The following is a 21,513-nucleotide window of genomic DNA, read 5'->3' on the forward strand; positions in this document are numbered from 1 at the left end:
GGAAACGCAGGTGATGCCGCTTTTAGTATGACCATAGTGTAATTTGCTTGTTTTTAGTTCATCATATTGGTTAAAGGAATATAGCAGTTGATCCCTCAATCTCCAGACCACGTGTTATACTGTATCAGAGAGTATCGATCCAGACCGCGCCTCTGCAGGCGCCACGTGGCTTTACAACTATCTGCCGGTTGCGTAACCTCTACGTGTTGCAGTTTGAAGTGAGGACACAGAATGATGCCTGCGAATATGGGACAGAGTTGTAATGCACGAAATCAAATGTGACAAATTACGTTACGATAAATATGTCGGACCATGTCAAGTAAAATGCAAAGTAAATGATTTTTGTAATTTGGTTACACAAACAATAATAATTAGATATAGTAAATGATTGATTAAGACATTTTTAAATTATCAGATGGCATGGTTCAATTGTCAAATATTTATCCCATTTACAAGTCTGGTAAGACAATTTATACTAATAAGCATGAACGCCTATCTTTATGGGGTTCTTTCCTTATGTCTATATCTTACCAACAGTCAACGTCACATAAGTGACGTGACAGATCTATGCCACAAGATTGAAAGCTTTTTGTAAGTGTATTTTTGTACTTGACCAAAAAGTGAACCTATCTCAAAGTGAGGAGTTGAGGCGCCGCTGGCCCCCAGCCAGTGCTATATTTACTGGTGACGCATTCCCGCCGAGACACCTATGTGCGGTATGAAATGCATTGCTGGATTATAAAGTTGGAGATGGGCTTTAGGTCCGACCGAAAGTAGATCTTATCGAAACATTTTTTTTCTTATTGTCTGGTGACATTGTACCATTTGTTGTTACAATGTCACCAGACAATAAGAAAAAAAATGTTGTAATAGAGTATATTGTATAACCTCATTCGAGAAGATAGTAATTAATACTCTTTGTGCCACAACTTTTCCAAAGAAACCGGGATAAACAAACAAGCGTTCCGAATTAACTAGCTATTCTCAAGTTTTGGGCGCTTTTCCTCTTCAACTTACTTTAACACAAATTCGGGACTAAGACGTGTCGTGGGTTCAGGTTATTTTCTCTGGTGTTTATTTTCTAATTGATGTAAAGTGTAACTAAAAATTTGAACAGCGCTTTGAAGGTGCTGTAATAAAAACTTGCAACAGCTGTTTTATAATTTCAGATAATAACTACCACAAACGGTGCTTCTGTTTCTAATAAAGCGCACCGGAGTTCCAGCGCCGCACACATCGATGATTATTCATCTATTTGAACCATCGCAGCGTGCCATCAGCGCACGTGCTACCGGTATATTAGGGTCGGTGTACATCTGCTGCTAACGTTCTACAACTGATGTTTGATTTCCGATCTACGATCTTACGAATTGATAGATTTGTGATAGACTCTCACACCTGATCGATCACAGTTTACTCTCTGAGGGACTAACAGTGTTTAAATGAGTTTCTTTCAGCATTTCTTCTCAGCAGCAGTAGTTCCGAAATGCTTAATACCGCGACAGGCACGTTGCCTGTCAAAGCTTAGTTTGAATGCATAAATGCTTTGACTTTGACACTCTTATCAGGATATCACGTGCACGCCAAAATTATACAAAGCTTCTCATTTCAAGGAGATTTCTTAAAAGGTAAAAACATATAAACATTCAAATCGGGTACTGTCCAAAGTCTGTCTATAAGGACATACATGTTTACAGTAAGACAGTGTACAACAGCCCTTAGTCAGCACGCGTTAATGTGCACCAGCCAGATGCACCGGCATGCAGATTGCACCGGCGGGGCGGAGCATTACCCTCCAGCGGTAGCATAACCAGAAATGGGTTACTATCAGACCATAGAGACTTTCAATTTTAGCCCCATTTAAACCCAATTAGTCTGAAAGACAAACAAGTCCAATTTTGGTCGGAGGTCTTATTACATCAGTCCTTAGAAATAGCGGGTTCGCTGATAAAATCTATTTGCAGCGGATACTGGGAAACGTGTGATTGTTTGCCAAAGTTCCAATGTGTGACGTTTTCTTTTTTTTCTGTGACTTAAATAAAGTTGACTTTTCATCGTTCTGATTAAGTTATAACATATTACTAGTACAAGGAAGGAAACTTTAAAATTACCTTTATTTTACATGCTATCGTCTGGATGATGATATCATGCATCCTGAATTAGGTAGTGTTCAAAACTGCGCACTCACATCGACGAAAAAGGGATTGTGATCATTAGCCTTTTAAAAGAGACACTGAAAATATGAATGTACAAATTCGGAGAATTACTGAATTTAGCGGTCTACTTATAACGTCCATCATTTATAATATTGACTTAGTATATGAAGCTGTTATTTATAAAGACGGTAGAAAATATCCGAATATGTTGGCAGCTAAATCATACATCTTCCATTTAACAGAAATGCGTAAATTAGTACAGTAATATGCTGTCAATAAAAGTGGCGTGGGTGCTTGGTGACAATTGGACATTGTTAGCAGCGAGTCCGGGATGGAATGTCTGGAAGTAGGACGATGATTGAGTTACTGCAGCCAGAAGTCGCGACCCGACAGGTTAATTAGCTCTTCTAGGACTATTGCGGCATTTGTCGAGATATATGGCACAGAACTACCTTTCATCATAGATCACCTGTTTTGTCCCGCTGAAGTCGAATTTTGCCTTCTTTCCAACCTGTTCAGAACTACCGCAAACCTAAATACATAAAAAAAAATGTGGTATTGCTTACCTCGAGGACAATTTTCCGCAGTTAGGAGTCTTGTCTGAACCCTTTTTGTATGTGGAGTCTGAGCCGCTGATTATTCCAGCCAGCCCATTCCTATAGGAAGCGGAGCACCGCCAACGGTGTACGGCAGGCTTCGCTCATGGTCCCTGGATTTCTGACGCCATGACACTCCAATAGGAGGTGGTTTGCAGTTTCCTCAGCCTCCATGCATGCTCTGCACAGTGGGCTGTCTGTAAGACGTAGGGTGAAAAGGAAGACGAACCTGCGCGAAAGGGATCAGGGTCATCGGCAGTGGGCCCACAAGGGTGCAGGAAGGAATACCCACTCAACACGGAGATATGTATCAATGTGTGCGATGACACAATATGTGACTTCTGGGTGTAGTGACGGGGTCGTTGTCTAATTGCACAGGTCAGTGCAGTGAGCAGTGATGCATGGCGAATTGGCGACTGGTGTGGTGACTCACTCGCGGGACTCTATTGGTTATATTGTATCTGAATTTGAAATTGAATTTTATTGCAATATTTTCTCAATGATGCGAAGGTGTTTAGCCCTCGAGCCTAGGCTTTTATTTCACTTTTATTATGGCCGTATCTCTACAAGTAATAAAATAAACATGTTTAAACTCGAAGTCTTTGACATTTTAATGTTTATTGTGTGCTTTAACTTCCATTTAGAATATATTTATTCCTATTAGGATTTCCAATAAATTATTCACTTCAAATATAGCTTAATAGTTTAGCTACAATGCTTTTTGAAACTATTTATGATAGTGTACAACCGGTGGGAAATTCGCACTAAAGAACCATCGGGGAGATATCCGTCATTGAATGTTGTATGAGAGCTTCAATCAGAATGAGGCGGACAAACAATGCGCGGGACCTTTTCCGATGCCAGTCAATCTGTGACGGTCAAAGTACTCAAGAACCGAGCCCGTATGCTTCTATGCTTCCGTGGGAACGTTAGCTTTGTGTACATGGGGCTAACATATGTCTGACTTCATTTGTCATGCTAAAGGTAGTCAGACTGTTTGTATTTGATTAACTTTAAGCAGTGTAGCAGATTTGAAATATGGGTAGAATAATCATTGATCAATCTCTCAAATCTTCAATACGCCATTTTCAATACTCACGTTTTCAAGGAGACGAGGTATGTCTGGTACTATTACATAAAAAAGGAAAACAATAATTGTTTACTCGCTAATGCAGAAAGTGGATAGGCTTGGATCTTAAACCTTTTATCTTGTTGTTGTGGCGGAAGAAATCGGCCATTTGTTTATCTTTTAACTGTTACTAGTGAAGTAACCCTACGCATGCGTTCTCCGCGCAGTCAATTGACCCCGTCGCGGCTAATTCTAATTTATTATAATTGAATTTTATTGTCTCGTTACGCGCTCCCGTCCTGGCTGATCACAAATTTCATGGTGATTCACGATTACTTGTTCATTTATTGCTTTGACTCCGATTTCGTATTGCGAATCTATGTAGGTATACACGCATACCTTGATTGCCTTCTTACGATTTCATTCTTAGGTTATATGTTGATGAATATAGCTCTATTTTATTTTTACTAGCTACCTGTCCTGGCTTCGCTCGGGTAAAAGAACAATAAATTATACACCTAAACCTTCCTCAGGAATAATTCTATCTATTGGTAAAAACCGCATGAAAATCCGTGTAGTAGTTTAAGAGTTTATCGCGAACAGGCAGACAGACGCCGCAAAGGACTTTGTTTTATAATATGTAAGGATTTACTTGCAGCGTCGGCCAGTGACAATATTTATTTATTTTACGCTTCTAATGTCTGTATATCGGGTAGAGTCGCAGTAGGTATAAAATCTAAACCGTCGATTCGACCATTACATATACACGTAGGTTATGTACTGCATAATATTATATTATACTTAGGTCAAGTACTGAATTCGCAATATTTTTTATTTCAGGCAAAGTGGTGTGCGGCGCGTGCGGTGGTAAGTGCAGCGGCGAGGTGCTCCGCGTGTCCGACAAGTACTTCCACACCGCGTGCTTCACCTGCCGCACCTGCTCCGCCTCGCTCGCCCGCGGCGGCTTCTTCTGCAAGGACTCGCACTATTACTGTCCCCAGGTACTGCCAGGTTACATCACAAATAGTAACAGGGGCATTTAATAAACTTGACTAACACTTGAATAACACAGATATTACGTAAAGCTCCCAAAAGGTCTACTTTTGGCAGCTCTTAACATTTGACTCCAGTGCTAGCGTTTAATAGTGATAGGTACTAACGATAGGAATCGACTGGTTCCCATGAGTTGGACGACATATTGAAACCCTTGTATTTCCAACCGGAATCATTCTGAAAATAGTATAGTATATCACTGCGCAGCGATTCAGTTACTGTTGCTCATTAGTATCCGAGTCCCACACATGATAAAATGATGATCGCAGGCCGTTGGCACGGCGCGCCCACGCCGTGTGAACAGGTGGGCCGCTCTGGGGCACTGGGGCACGCGAGCTCGTCTCTCAGTGCCTGTAGGATCGGTAATTGTTGAACTGAACTAGCTTAATTAGTACACGAGATAAAATGATTCATGACCTTCCATAATAACCTCGATGATAACGGCGAATTTGCAATAATACTGGTTATGGTTTGATGAGCTGACACACTTTTTTATTTATCTTTCAGACAGATATCCACTATTATATTTTAAAGCTGATGTCATATTTTTAAAGTATTAGGTCATCTACGTATATATATCGTCCCATTTCCAATAAAAATTGTAAGTAAACGATTAAAAACGACTAATTAAAAACACATGTTCGGAGCCGGTGGCGTCATCTTCAGTTGCGTCATGCGACTACTGTCGAGAGGAATGTTTGGTGGTTTGGGCAACGCGCAACACTGTACCTACGTACCTACCACGTTACGCAGCAGACTTGTTTCGACACGATGAAAACGAAAACATTGTTAGCGATTATTCAAATTACAGTTCATTGTCCAATTGGTTAGCACCAACATAATTCATTCAGAACGCTGAATGAATGAATGTGTTTGTTCTCGTCGAATAAAATCATAAATCAGCGATTGGTTTATTGCAATGTTCGCACCTAATATTTATTTCTCTTCATTATTAGAGTACTTCAATCATTATTTTGTGAGAAAGCCGGTTTAAAAATAGAAGTAGAAATAACTTTAACTACAGAAAAACCAATGTTAAATTGAAACTTGCCACGTAATGCGACATGATACGAAAGACTTACCACTTAAAAATATCTTTTTAATTCTACTTTTACTCTAATTGATTAATTGAAATAGTGTTGAAACTTGGTATATTTATCGTATTTTATTGAGAATAATTTTGGTTCAATTAAGGTTTCGTAAGATTTGTGGCTAGATAACGAACGGGGTCGGCAAGCCGGCGCTTCCTCAATAAATCAATTACCGAACCTTTCGCTGGGAAATTGGAAGTATGTTCATTGCGCGTCATTGTTACTGATCTTGATGCCGCCGGCTCCACGCTCTCGTCGAACAGTTTGACAAACTTTGTCGGATTCGGTATAAATTGCTGGTTTTTCATTGCTGTGAAGGCGCTCATACTAACTACGCAGTGTTGTCGCATTCGCGTTGCCATGTGTCTGAGTTCGGCGACAGTGTGGAGCTGGCATGATAAATCTACAGTCGACCGGTTATGGGCCCAGCGCTACGCTTCTTTAGTCTAATAAAAAACTAAAGTAGACTATATTTACTGTAATTCGAAACTGAAACGCAAAGTTTTTTAGGTTCAAAGTCTTCACTTAGTCTTTAATAAATTGCAGACATACCGGTTTATAGGATTTTTTTTATAATGCCTCTCATATTATCTAACTAAAAGCACTTTGCATATTTGTTACATCGCTGCATCACTACATAGTATAAAACAAAGTCGCTTCCCGCTGTCTGTCTGTCCCTATATATGCATAGATCTTTAAAACTACGCAACGGAATTTAATGCGGGTTATTTTAATAGATTATATTATAATAGATATATTATTATAATAGATATAGTGATTCAAGGGGAAGGTTTTTTTCTATATAACATGCATAATATTACACCAGTGCGAAGCCGGGGCAGATTGCTAGTATAACTAATAGTGTTGCGAACCAGTCAGAAAGAAGAAATATCAACTTAAGTAACCTATTGTTATTTTTATTTGTATTTAATGCAAGCACCAGACGATGATCAGTCCTCACAAAGAATAATTGTACTCAACCAGTCTTTATAATAATGCCTTGTCTTCTGGTAACGATGTCGTGTGATGTGCGCAGGACTACCAGCGCGCGTTCGGCACGCGGTGCGCGGCGTGCAACCAGTACGTGGAGGGGGAGGTGGTGTCCGCGCTCGGGAACACCTACCATCAGAAATGCTTCACCTGCGCGAGGTGCAAGTGAGTATATAGATTTGTTTGTAATTACTTTATTGTATGAAAAATAAAATTATTACAAGATACATGTACAACGGACTTTATCCATAAATGAATCAGGTATGGCATGGTCAACCCCTCAATGGACGTAGGACCAAGCTTTTTAAGTGACCCTAGATAGATAGTTTAATTATAGTTAAAGTTAATATTCTAGTCCCAAGTAGAGGAGACTGACTGACATGTCCCGACCCATCATACGGTAGGCTGATGATGAATATTGGCCTTTTCGTTCCAGACTCGCATTCCCGTCAGGCGAGAAGGTGACGTACACAGGCGCGGAGGTGGTGTGCTCCAGCTGCGTGGCGCCGGCGGCGCAGCGTCAGACCGCGCGCACGCGCTCGCCGCTGAGCTCGGCCACGCCCGACCCGCGTCCGTCCAGCGGCGACACGCGCGACGACCACGATCAAAACGGTCGGTGGTTGGACCCAGCTTATAAGTTTCTTCGTTCTTGGATCAAAACTGAACCGTAAATGGATGTTTTCGTTGTCAAAACGATATGTTTTGAATATAATTTGTAGCCAAACAGCTCAAGTTATTAACGCGATTGGGGGGCAGGTACTTAAGCGGTATATGAATAGAGCGTGAACACTGTTTTTCATTTTTGTTTCTGGAGTGTAACATAATAAATAAATATAAATGTTTTAATAATTTCAGAATGTGCGGGCTGCGGTCAGGAGCTATCAGAAGGTCAGGCGCTGGTCGCCTTAGACAGGTTGGTAAATTTTATGTTTTTTTTATAGGATTGGTACACCGCATAATTAATAGGATTGGTAAACTACAGGTAATTCCAGAGATAAGCTTTACACAATTGCCGAAGTGCTGTGCGAAGGAGAAGAAATTGTGAAGGTCAAATTTTTAAATAAATGCTTTGAGTTTGACAAAAAACTGTGGTCCAGAATTCTTCGGTGCTGAAGTCCAATTCGTACTTGATAGTTTTTTATAAATGTCAAAAACAATAATTTAATTTCGATGTGGTATATTTATTTCAGACAATGGCACACTTGGTGCTTTTTGTGTGGCGAGTGCGGTTGTGTGCTGCAAGGCGAGTACATGGGGCGCGGCGGCGTGCCCTACTGCGAACGCGACTACCAGCGGCTGCACGGCGTGCGCTGCGCCTACTGCCAGCGATACATATCTGGCAAGGTGCTACAGGTACCGGAGCCATCTCCATGTTCATTCAATATATATACATGTATATCATCCTAACTTGAAAAGATAGTTTTTAATGATCTGCAATGTGATATTCCCCGCAGGCGGGCGAGAACCACCACTTCCACCCGACGTGCGCGCGCTGCAGCAAGTGCGGGGACCCCTTCGGCGACGGCGAGGAGATGTTCTTGCAGGGTGAGTGCCGCTGTCTTCTGCTGTACCGTACGAGTAGGACCTAACCTAACAGTTTTTGTTCAGATAACGTTAAATCCAAATATGTATATTAATAGCGATTTAACTTAATTACCATGTTAATAAATAATTACCTCGAGCCAGTCACTCGCACAAGCTATTTGACAGCCCGATGAAAATCTAATTTCAGAACGAGAAGAATGTAGCGTCAGTCAAACATTGAACACACTGCTGCTATCAGGAAATTACAGTGTGTACAGAATTCAATTCCACCAATTTACTCAAAATTACGAGCCTCGCGTTTGCGTAAATCGGTGGAATTGAACTCCAAAAATAAAGATTGGTCGCTACCTCGTTGTCAAGGCAGGCTCTGCCAGTTTCCCTTTCCCTCTCGACATGTCAGTAGAATTTCATGGTACATAATAATAAGTAGTCTTGCACATTTTCTCGCTCAAGATATGAACTTTGTGATCATCATCATCAATTAATTTATGAACTTTGTTGTAAAACCATTGCAATCAATCTTGATTATTAAAAATATTATAAGTGATTATTTGATTTAATATCCATAATTCATGTGTTAACTTAACCCTAATTAAATTATATATTATCTACGGTTGTGACGCGATCTAAATTTTTTTTTTATTATCTTGATTAAATTCATATTTATTGAGATTAGTTGTGATACATGCAATATATACAGTAGAATTTTAAACGGGTAAAGGGAGAGGACGATACGTCAGTCAGTATTTTTTTAAATTTTGTACATGTGTAGAATATAACTTGGAACACTGAAGCACTTTTTCTCTCAAAATAACGTTTTATTTTAACAAATACCTAACTCGCTCATAATTTAAGTTAGACCCAGGGAACATGGAAATGTGAAGTGCGCGATTTATTGCCAGCTTCTACTTCAGAGCGTCGTAGTGGCCCCCTGTCACTGAGTGAAGCGATCGTCTTTCGCCGTCCTTTGTTTTAATTAGTTTCACCACGAATTGTTCAATTTTACAGTGCAAGAGTGGAGGCGTTTCCTTATTATCGGAGAGTAAAGAGAATATAGTTTACCTTAAAAATCATAATTAATCTTAGCTAAAGTTTTTACCTATTACTACCGCCATCTGGCGTGGGGTAGCTGAACTTTCAGTTTGTGTGATTTGGGCTAGTTTGTATTGAAGATATGCAACCAATCAAATGTAATGTTTACTAGTATACTATATTTATTTTACTGTTTGATATGTGCATTTGGCGACACCTGTATTATAGTAAATTTGTCACTGCTATGCAGCAAAGCATCTCATAGAGGGCGGATTTGGTGCGATTTGCCTAAATAATAAATTGGTTGAAATGTACCTAATTGAACTATGTATTTTTTATAATTTCTGAAAAGGTATAGTCGGGGCTAGATAATCGTGATCCCTTGAAGTTAGTTAGATGGGAGGTCAGCTTTCTCTGCCCCGACTGCACATCGTGTTCGTTGTAACTTGTGAAAGTGGTAGACATGTAGTAGTGTGTGTTGGAAGCCTATAGTAACGAATCTTATTTTTATTATTTTTTAGCATTAAGTCCAAGGTCCTTATGCACTTTTACTAATAGTATTTTATTGTTGTGTAGGCGCGGCCATCTGGCACCCGCGCTGCGGCCCCGCGCCGCACGACCCGCGCGCGGCCGACCGCGCCTCCTCCGAGATGCAGGTACTACACATACACATACCGAGTGGTGAGATACAGTGCCTTGCGACTAAAACAAGTTATGGACGAATTGTTTGTATGTGTTTTTATTTCTGGTCTGTATCAGTTTTTGAATAGTAGATTACTGAAATATGCATAACACAAATCGATCATAATGTACATATGTCACTTATAAACACTTTTAATAAAAATGGTGGTTTGTAAGGAGGTTTACGTGTTTGTTTCTGGGATGCGACGAAACACTGCTTTTTAGAAGTGTTTATATTAACTTAAAACTTCGCATAAAGGTAGAGCTATAAAGGCAGATATGCGAGGTACTGTATTTTATCACTTCGTACGTATTTTGTTACATTCTGGTGGGTTTGACGTATGTATACATGATACATGTGTCAAATCATTCATTTTACAACGTATTCCGATGGGAAAGCTAATTTAGAATGCAATATCTGATTGCTTGATCATTCACACTGGCATAAAGTCGATTGTGTCTAGTCGCGTTATAACCGATATGTCAGTATAGACATATTGAATTGTATTTCGTATGATTATATACTTATATGATCCAGAACGCTGCATTGAGACTCGCTAGTGTGAATTAAACTTTAAATAACTTATTCGAGAAAACGAAACATATATCAAAATTTCAACATATATTTTCGTTCTTATTTTTAATAAGTATATGAATGGTGCATCTTGTGTATTTAGATGTTGTAGGCTTTGTAATTGTCCCTGCACCGACTAGTCCAGATGATATCGAGTCACGCATTGTTTATACTCCTTTAAGCACATCTTTAAAAACATTTTTTTTTTAATGAAGCGAAAGAAAATTCCTTTTTTCATTGCATTTTTTTTTTCAGCTTATTCGATGTATTTCATTAAAGATTAGCTCTTTTATCAATAGTCGTAATAGAATATATTACTTTGAGAAGGATTCTTAATATTTATCTTACGATTGCTGTCATGTTGTAAGACTCTGGGAGTCGCTCACTAAGCAATGTCTAGCTACTAATGAAATGCACAGAGTTTTACAAAACCTATCTGCAATTTTTTGCTCCAAAAGAATTTGCCTGTGAAACTTATTACTTATATCTATTTCAATAACAAAAATGTACAAAATATTATCAATACATATAATAAATTGTTAATAAATCTAAATATTCACAGATAAGTTCGTCTCATACCATTTCTCCCGTGCATTTAAGTTTATTAATCGATAGATAATGATATACAACTGTTACGTATTTGATAGCTGTAACGTGTTTAATTTATCTGCAAGATTATAATATTAGAAATATTTATTTATTGCTAAATTATCAATAAACGTTTTTATAATTAGTTCGGGAGACTTGTGTACGCACGCATATATATTTTCCATAAGCGTGTAAACGTTGCAAAAGTAAAACTCACAGAAGTTTCATTTTTGTTTATAACGTATTGTAATAATATAAAATACCTATTTGATTATAATAATAAGGGAAAAAGAATACAATAATTGAGCTATACACAATGCTTTTGCATCGTTTCCACGCGGTATTTATTGTCAAAGCGTTGTGAAGATCTCTCCCTGAGACGTCTTCCCGCGGTGACCGCACGTGTTGTTGTGTAGTTCTCTCTGCGCTCGCGCACGCCGAGCGTCAACGGCTCCTACTGCAGCCCCTACAGTAGCCTCACCCGCAAGGTGACTCACCTTTTTTTTGTTTTTTATTTTATTTTTAAGTTTGTTGACATGCGCCCTCGAATGTTATAAGATTTATGACCGTTTCTTAGTTTGAAAAAAAAATTGTGTAAGTAAAAAATGACTGAAAAAGTTTTATCGGAAAACCCCTGAAGAAAAAAATATAAACAAATAAAAATAGTGGGTAATTTTTTTAAATGAGACTTCCAGGACGTATGTCTCTTTTTTTCAGTTGAAACATTTAAAATTTGTTTTTACTTTCCCTTTCAATTGGTTTACACGAACTTAGGGAGTGGTCTCGAGTCGATGTCCTAGCGGCGTAGCGGCTCTGCGGTGGGTTCGTGCTCCGACACACGGACTGCAGCACTTTCACTTCGTATCAAAAAATACGAGGCAAAGCCGGTTCTGATTTTTATTTACAAATATAGTCTTGCCTTCTATCAGTCTTGGTTTGGACTCGTTTCGTACAGAAGGGGAAATACGCCGAGCGTATAAAACCCGCCAGGCACATTTCCCCTTCTATTTCCACAAAATAATAGACTAAATTAACGATTAAATTTAAAACATTCATATAGTAGCAAATTTCTCGCTTTCAAAAAAGCTAAGTTCGTGTAAATTCCACACAAGGAATTATTTTCGCCATGCCTATCTGTCCGTTCGTCCGCGCCCTAGTTCAATATCTATTTGTACTACAATAAAGCTTTAAAAAAAATTGTTGAAAAATAAAAAAATCCCACTTTACATGTAGCGGTACTGCAAGCGGTACTGTAGTCAACACGGGTGACTACAGCAGAGGGTTCGAGTGACTGGTGGACCATCAATGATTCGCACTTGTTTGGTTGTTGTAGTACACTACGGAACCCTACTTGGCCGGTTATTTTATGTTCACGTTTTCCCAACACTCACATACTTTTCAGATGTGAAGGAGATGCCGGCATGTTGAGTGTAGTGTCGATGTAGCACTTATGTGTACTAAATTTATATGCTTTTGTAGTTTTTAAAATTACAGCTTATTTCAGTGCTTTTATTATTGTTACTTTCTTAACGTTTAAACTCAGCCTGGAAATTTCTTTGAAAATTCACAGTTTACCCGCTAGAATATACTGTACATGTTGATAGCGACGTAGCATTTACATTATGTTCGAAAAGCGACTTATTAGTAAACACATGGGCCACCGGTGTGAATATTTTTCCCAGATTAAAATTTATTTTGATTATTCCAGAATGATTGGTTGTAGATTTAGTTTTCTCTAGAGTTTTATACTACTACAAACACTATGGTTTTCTTGTCTACATTTATTGTGTGGCTGCCCATTGCCTTTGCTTTTCTACAGTCTAATAAATAAATGGCGCAGGTTTTCGTATGTCTTTGGGAACAAATAATCTGTTTTTAGCAATAGTTTGTTGACTTTTAACCTGGGATCTTTAGTCTAAGATGTGGATTAAGTTTTTATTAGTTTTTAGATGTCAAATAATGTATCATAGTTCAAGGACTGGTGTCGTATGAGTACACCCGGAAACGATATTATCCGACGAGAGTCGAGAATCGTAACGTACTTACAACGTCGTTTCAATCGGTAAAGCTTGGTCTTGCGAAAATGCACGAACTATTTAGAGCGACACTAGTGTACTGTAGTAGAATGTATCACGGGCATGTCCCCAGTACGGGTACGGACGCGCGGTGTCGCCGGGGCTGACGCTGCGCGAGTACCGCGAGGGCGCCGCGTGTTCGCCGCACCGCATCACCACGTACTCGTATCTCACGGGCGAGCCGCACTACCTGCGTCGTCCGCTGCAGCCCTACGACCGCCCGCCCACCTCGCCGCACTTCCACCGTCCGCACACGCAGGTTTGTCTCTATACTTCAGTGTCTTGTAGTCGTAGGCGGCGGCCCTGAACGGTTACAATACGATCAAAGAAATGCGGACATCAATCAGAATCATACGATTATCATTAAACAGGTTGGTAGTCAATGGTTCTTCGTAATGATTTTAACAATAATAAACCCTTTATTCTCATTTAGGTGAAAACTGATATCTTGATGTGTTAGTTTTTCTTACGTAGAGCTGTGTTTAATGTGGTGTCCTCGTGACACGACTCTTCCAACACACGTGGTAATGATTTACGTCAAGATTACAAGCCCCTTTCTCCGTACGTAACTGTACATCACAGCCAGACTCACTGAGGTTCCACCGTTCGTCCCCAAACAACGGCTCGTTTTATGTCATTTTGTAACAATGAACGAGTATATTACAACTAGCAATGCAATATCCAGCAGAACTCGCGGGCGTCGTCGCGCGCGGGCGCCAGCAGCAAGGCGTCGTCGCGGCCCGGCATGCGGGCGCTCGTGGACTCCATGCGCTCAGAGACTCCGCGGCCCAAGTCTCCGCACATGAACAATGAGGTATGTTATTGCTGAGTCCCGCTAAGTCGACCTGTTGTTAGCTTTATAAGTTGTGCAATAAAGTTCAAATTTGTAAATAAACCTATACAACGCCACGGATAAAACATTGGCAGTGGCGACATCCTCACAACTTTCAAGTTCTCGCAAGTGGACTCCATAATATGAAGAAGTAAATAAACAATGATGGTCTTTGTTTTCAGGAGCCTATCGAGTTATCTCACTACCCGGCCGCATACAAGCCTCCGCCGGGCACGCAGCCCAAGATAGAGAGAGACGATTTCCCCGCCCCGCCCTACCCTTATACAGACCCTGGTAAGGACACGTTAAAACAACATTATTTCTCTACCACACTAAGATTTAAAATCTGCTCATTTTATTTTGGATATCAATCGTTCAACTGCCTCTGTGTTGTGAATTTGTATCCATGAGACAACTCGTAACATTAAATAAAAGTTGTAATTTAATTATCTGGTTTCAAAATCCATTTCAAATATTTTACCCACCAGTATTTTTAAAATAATCAGTGGAAAAACAATCGATCGAAATAGTGTTTTATCGTATTTATTGAAATATGCATAGAGCGTCGCCGCCGCTGGTCGGACACGTACAAGGGCGTGGAGTCGGACTCAGACGAGGCGCCCCCCAACGGCGCCCCCAACGGCGCCCCCAACGGGCACCTCAACGGCCACGCGCCCGCCGACCCGCAGCTCAGGAAGGAGCACACCGAGCTCAGCAAGATACAGACCGGAATTGCACAGGTCATATACGATTATATTCACTAGATTTAAACGTCATGTAGCTTTTGCTTACGCACGTGAATCATCTGCTTTTTCTGTCTTATTGCCCCTACATTTTTCCATATTTTTTCCCGGTTGTTTCAGCTGATAGTTGGCTACGGAAGAACTGTATATTGATTTCATGATGATTGATGATGAATGACCATCCATATATTTCCATATATTTAAAAAAAAGTCTTAAGAAACGGATTACGTTGGTGATATTCGTCCTTAAATAAAATTCCTCATTTCTGACGGAGAATAATCATACATTTTTCTATTCCGTCTAAACTTTTGAGTATACATACATAAAACATAAATATAATGACATAAACTTAAAAAAAACGCGAGTATAAAAAAATAAACGCGGGCGTAAAATATTTGTTATGCACCTGATTGTCCTGTGATTTATAATTTGTATTTACGACCAAATTCAAATTGGAATGTGATATCTCCAGGTATTTCTGAAAGAAGTGAAGGAGAGAGAGAAGCTGCAGCAGTGGAAGAAGCAGAACCTGGACCCGAGGAACGCGAGCAGGTACGATGGCTTCACAGTAGGGCTAGGGCTAGGGCTTTCTGTACAGATATTTATTTTACTAACTGTAAAGAGAGAACGAGCGACGGCCTTCAATTCTCTAAAGTTTAATTTTCTCTCTCGTCTGAGCGTTTTCTTCAGCCGTCGAGCGTCGGAGGCGCGGTAAAAAAACTCAAAAAAAAATCAAAAACTTCACGTGTCAATTTAGTGATGAGAGTTGTTTGTCACGGCGCCAGGACGCCGTCGGCGTCGCGCGAGCCGCTGCCGCGCCTGCGCTACTCCTCGCCGCTGGGCGCGTCGCCCTCGCGCCAGCTCACCACCGACCTCTCGCAGCCGCAGACCGACTGCTACTCCGACCTCGCCAGCCACCACCACATACCCTCATACAATGGTGACTCTTCTCGATATAAACTATGTCTACTGTACACGCTTTAAAGTGAGCTTTTCAATGAACGTCAACGAACGTCGGAAGTCAACGATTAAGGTTCTTATACTGGAATAGTATAAGAGCCTTAACCGTTGACTTTCGTACGTTACCGACAATCCCGTTCGTAACTCGCGGAACTCGAACTTTAGGAGCAAAATTATTGGACTCTCCGATTTGAATATTTTATTGTTCTAATTTACCTAAATATTACATTTATAAAATGTTCACATACAAGTAATGAGAACTATTACTATTCATATAATTTCGAAATTAACGTTGAATAACATTAAAATAGGTTCTTATCCAAATTCAATTCTTATCCAGAACGATATATTCTTGATATTTTAACAATTTAATACAATAGCTGTCAGTGACAATATCAAATATTTCTCGATTTGTTGAACCGTCCACCTGATTATTTAACTGGATCACCTTTTATTGTCTATTTTGAATCAGTTATTGAATATAATTAAACAAATCGAGAAAAGTTTGAATTATTGTACCTACAACTTATTGAAAGACAGAGCCTAGAAAGAAATGCTATCAAATTTAGGTTTCAAAATTAGAGAAATGATAAACATTGCTTCCAGTACACACATACCACGCAGAGAGCGGTAAGATCGCTCGATTGCAACGCTTGCTCTGCTGCTGAATCGATCGATTTGATTTCAGTCGAGATTGGCGATTCATTTTCTATTCTGCGCTTTGTCCTTCATCGCATATTATTTAGTTAGATATAATTCCCGCGAAGTTGCGTATTATCTACATTTCATATTTTAATTTAAACGATATCATCGTACATTTAAGCTGGATTCTTTTTTGTGTTTATTGTCAAACCGCCATCTTTTTTGTTTATATGAACGTAATATAAATATATTAAAAAATATTTTGGTACAACAAACAGAAAACAGGATACTTTATTTGGGAACTTTATTATTATGTTAAAAAGAGATGGCGACTTGAAAAACTAGATAGGTCAATTTATTCATCTCAGCTCAATATGGGGACAAGTCTATAACATTAATGTATAGATTTGTTCCAATCGATTCCTTTGCAAACGGTACTGTATGCGGAAACGCCTTTAGTAGTAGTCCTACCACGAGTAACTCTTCGAAACGTAAGTCGGCCGTCGTGAGTTCTGTCGCGTTAACGTCGAGGTGAGACCAGCTTGTATCCGTTCGCTTGTGTGCTTGTGTTCGCTTCGCGACGCCGTCATTTTCAGTCACCTTTGATCTTATGACAAATTTTATATTTTTTTATTTGAATCACCTTTCAATATTTTAGTAGCTTATTTTGATGATATACTTTTCAATCTCTAGTAATACATTACATAGAACTTGTATGAAGTTTAATGTAAATAAAACATATATATTTATTGCATGCGGCGTCGCTTCTTGCATTTCCCATTTTATAGTGTTTTGAAGCTTTACAGCTTACTATATTTTTTCGGATTCGTTTCATTCATTTATGTTTTACATTTTTATAAAATTCTACTTTTCAAATTGCTTTAAAAATAAGAGTACTTATGTATTTATATATTTATTTGAGCATATTTGACATTAAACAAAAACTATTTGTTCAAATAGTCCTTTACAAATCTGAACATTTTTTATTAACTATAGCATTCTGTATATGTATATCAGTTGTTAAATATGGTCAAATGTGTTTGTGTCGAAGCATGAAGCGTGGAGGAAGCGAGGCGGGGGCATGAGTATTTATGTAGAATATTACGGTAATTATGGTTTACGTCGGTGTGTGTGATACCGAAACTACAAAATGTAACAAGAAAATTATTCGATAATAATGAATGTGAAATGACAAGAAAATTATTCGATAATAATGAATGTGAAATGAATGAATTATGCCATATAGGCACGTTTTAAATATCTTAATGGAAAGATCATCGATTGAATTATGTTGTTTCAAATAATTTAATTATGCAATCTATGGAACTGTAAAGAAATTCATTGTAGATCTTTTCATTGTCAATCTTTTTGATATAAGTAATAATATATATGTTCTTTGTTTTAATTATTTATTTTAAAATTATATTTTTTCGATATAATTTATCATAAGTATTTTGTTATGATATATAATAAGTATATTTATCATAATGTTATGTTGCTGCTGTGTATAATGTGATATATTTATTGTGCATGTACATATGAGATTATCGCACAGCAAAAATAATGAAACTGTTTTTTTCCTGGGACGATGAAAATAATATGCTTTTTTTCCCTATTCTTTCGAAGGAGTTTGTCAGAGACAAGCTTCACATATATTAGTCTTACCGTCAGTTGTCCTTGAAAGTATTACTATATCACTGTGCTGTAGTCTCAACGCGTACGTACAGTGGAGGTGTCAAATTTGGTGAAAATACTCGGAATACTATTCATTAACCGATTCATTGCGGATGGCACGCCTGCCGTGCCATTACTTTCTTTTACGTGTGGCGTAGGGCGCGGGAGCCGTGTCATTTTTAAATCGATGATAACTCCTTCAAATTAGGTTTTAGGGAGATCTACCCAGAACAAAATTGTCGCTATTTTTCATCTAAATCAAGGTCGTAGCCTTCGTTTCTGGTAATTGTATGATTTTATTAAAAGCAGGTGTAACCAACCTTTTCAGATGCTTAAAATTGCAATTTAATAATACCTAGGCTACATGACTCAATTTTGTTTTGTTTAAATATGGAAACACCTCTAAAAATAAGCCCACTAGTAAAAGAAATACCATGATTACTGAAGAACTCTTTGACATAAAGTCACACTTTTTTGGCGAGTCCAAAACGTTCCATAGAGAAGGCTACCTAGGTGTGACGTCACTTCTAAATAATATGTATTTCGTAGGACACGTGCGTGAACTTTATATGATAACTATGTAAAATATTGTGTTTATGGTATAGGCCTCATAATAAAAGTTGCTTTGATTTTAATAAGTTACCTTATGATAATACAATTTTTTGCTTTTTCTATAGTTTTAAAATGGACTTGCCCAACTAACTTCAAATAATCTTTAATATAAAAATAAATCGCTAAATGTGTTGGTAAGCGCATAACTCAAGAACGCCTGGACCAATTTGGCCAATTCTTTTTTTTTAATATTCTTCGTAGCTCAAGGATGGTTTTTACGGCGAGAAAATGTATGTACCTCGGGCGAAGCCGGGGCGAGCAGCTAGTAGTTACAAAATTAAAAGTGTGATTATTAGTTTCGGTTAGGTAAAAATTTATGTATTATGAAACATTATTTCCAAAACTCTACTCCTGTCATGTAGCCTATTAGTTATGGAAAAATACCACGTGCGGTTCAATATGGCTAATATGAGTCTTATTGCACACGACACTTCATGTCCTAAACAATGGAGGATCCCTGCCGGAGAGATAACAAGTTGCATGTCCCTACGAAGTACCAACAATGTAAAATGACCAGTACGTTTTGTACAATATGGTCCATTTTTGCGTGGACAGATAAGAAAAAGGTCCTAAAAAATTCGAAGGTGAATGTTTTCTTATCTTTTGTGAATTAGTTCTGTTTTGCTATCCTTGGTGATCAGATCTGCGTGCGTATCGATGACATTGAGATCGTATATCTGGGCTTTCGACATTTGTGTTGTGAGGACTGTGTTACTGTGCTCTGATCTTCGTAAAAAAACGACTGCTGCTTGTATAACTGGACTCCGTGATCTGCCAATGTGACTGGATGGATTTTGAATGACTGAGATTGAAGGCACCCGTCTATTTACTCTTTTTCTTAAAATGTAAAAATCTTATTCCATAGTGCCCTAGTAAACGACTCATAGTATTTTTGGTACTTACATATAAGTTTGATAATTTTTCCTTTGGTAAATTCAGAGAAAAATTGATTACCGCCGAAAGTGGCCACTTTTGGCGGTAATCAATTTCCCTCGGCGGTTTTGAAAGGAAAAAATATGAAACTGCGAAAAATACTATGTGTTATTTACTATGACACTATGGGATTAGATTTTTAAAATATGATACGGAATTTATAGACGAGTGGCGCTAGTTTCGCTGCACTAGTCGTCTTAATGACTTAATGTATCATATGACAACCATACTAGTAGTATTATAAATGCGGAAGTTATCATGCTTGTAATTTTGTGAATTTGGATGTTTGTTCTCAATCACGCTGAAACGGCTGAACTGATTTGGATGAAATTCTGAACGGGAATAGTACAATCAACTTAAGCTTAGACAATGTATTAATTTGAACGCGGGCGAATTGCGGGAAAAAAGCTAGTATTTTTAATAAATATATACCTATTAAGTACTAAATCAAACTTGACAGTTTATCATTACGTAGTGTAAATAAGTTGAAATTTCTTGTGAGCAAAACCAAAACAATAATTACAGAACTAACTTAAAACCTCATTTAGTCAAGCCCACATTCCTATAAAACTATTCAAACCATTAGGACTTAAAAATAAGTTCAAAAGGTTTTGCACACCTTCATTAGAAATGTCACTTACCTTCCATTTTCAAAAATACACTTGTTATGCCACTTATAATCACTTGAAACAACGTTTGTGTATGTTCGCGTTAGATTTCGAATGTCAACTAAAAGTATGTAAGCCTAAAACATGTAAAAACTGGTTGAAATACTGTATTCTTTTCCACATGGCTGAAGACACAGGAGGCGTGTCATGTAATCGTATGGCGCTTGACCCGGCAGCCGTGTCACATAGTTTTTGTTGAACGCCATTAGTAAAAGTTTGCAAAATTAGGCATCGCAATGAATCGGTTAATATGTTTTGACATTTGCATATCGCACTTCAGTTGATGATCTGTTGACAACGCACTCCTCTGTACTGTAGCTGATATAGACAACATATCAAGTTATCCACTTGCAAGATTCTCCATATGTTTCACACATTTCACAACAGCCTTATCTGTGGTGGCACAATATTTTGATTTGAGTTCGCCAATAATTTCTTGACCTGAAATAGTTCGAGTAAAATTCTTCCTATTTTCGTTTTGCTTCGTGTCGCCATCTAGTGGGAAACATTGGGGAATGTATGATAGATGCGGGTAGCGACATATGTAGTCTGTTACTGGCGTGATGTGTTGTCGTAGTAATGCACGCTGCCCCGCGGCCCGGCTACGGCCTGCGCTCGGCCACGTTGCCCGCCGCGCTGCCCCACCATCACCACTGCAACGTGAGTACTGTGAGTGTCCCTCACGAACCACAAGGACTCACGTGAGTAGCCCTTACTCTGGGGACAGGACCGGAGCCAATATGTAAGGAGTCGACGCTCAGTAGCTGTGTCTCATCTCCCGGTAAAGTTTTGTATGAAGCATTTAACCGTTTATAATCCGACTCACCGATCTGGCAAATTTTGGTAAGTACCTACTTTAAAAGTAATTCGGTAGTTGAATAGAATAATGTACGCGCTGTCAAAGAAACAAAAGAATCTATAATTACAAATGTATTCAAAATCATTATTATAATATTAGTTCGTTCATTTAAAAGTTTATTTTACGGTGCGTACACAAA

General features: G+C 38.7%; 1 protein-coding gene across 11 annotated transcripts in view; it reads left to right on the forward strand.

Moving 5' to 3' along the window:
* Nucleotides 1–21,513, forward strand: part of Unc-115a (Uncoordinated 115a) — a 69,025-nt gene that overhangs the window by 39,420 nt on the left and 8,092 nt on the right. For 3 of the 11 annotated variants that reach the window (XM_053763644.1, XM_053763641.1, XM_053763636.2), the window contains exons 2-16: nucleotides 4,662–4,822; nucleotides 7,002–7,120; nucleotides 7,392–7,567; nucleotides 7,811–7,868; nucleotides 8,146–8,308; nucleotides 8,410–8,500; nucleotides 10,109–10,188; nucleotides 11,792–11,863; nucleotides 13,524–13,709; nucleotides 14,136–14,264; nucleotides 14,465–14,576; nucleotides 14,844–15,022; nucleotides 15,499–15,578; nucleotides 15,812–15,966; nucleotides 21,093–21,184. In XM_053763644.1, the coding sequence (XP_053619619.1) occupies nucleotides 4,662–4,822; nucleotides 7,002–7,120; nucleotides 7,392–7,567; nucleotides 7,811–7,868; nucleotides 8,146–8,308; nucleotides 8,410–8,500; nucleotides 10,109–10,188; nucleotides 11,792–11,863; nucleotides 13,524–13,709; nucleotides 14,136–14,264; nucleotides 14,465–14,576; nucleotides 14,844–15,022; nucleotides 15,499–15,578; nucleotides 15,812–15,966; nucleotides 21,093–21,184 (1,853 nt within the window). The remainder of the gene's footprint in view (nucleotides 1–4,661; nucleotides 4,823–7,001; nucleotides 7,121–7,391; nucleotides 7,568–7,810; nucleotides 7,869–8,145; nucleotides 8,309–8,409; nucleotides 8,501–10,108; nucleotides 10,189–11,791; nucleotides 11,864–13,523; nucleotides 13,710–14,135; nucleotides 14,265–14,464; nucleotides 14,577–14,843; nucleotides 15,023–15,498; nucleotides 15,579–15,811; nucleotides 15,967–21,092; nucleotides 21,185–21,513) is intronic. The other 8 variants (XR_008405863.2, XM_053763639.2, XR_008405864.2 and 5 more) reach the window with 6 other exon arrangements.

The sequence above is a fragment of the Plodia interpunctella genome, chromosome 24 (genome assembly GCF_027563975.2).
Source record: "Plodia interpunctella isolate USDA-ARS_2022_Savannah chromosome 24, ilPloInte3.2, whole genome shotgun sequence".
Taxonomy (NCBI): Eukaryota; Metazoa; Arthropoda; class Insecta; order Lepidoptera; family Pyralidae; genus Plodia; species Plodia interpunctella.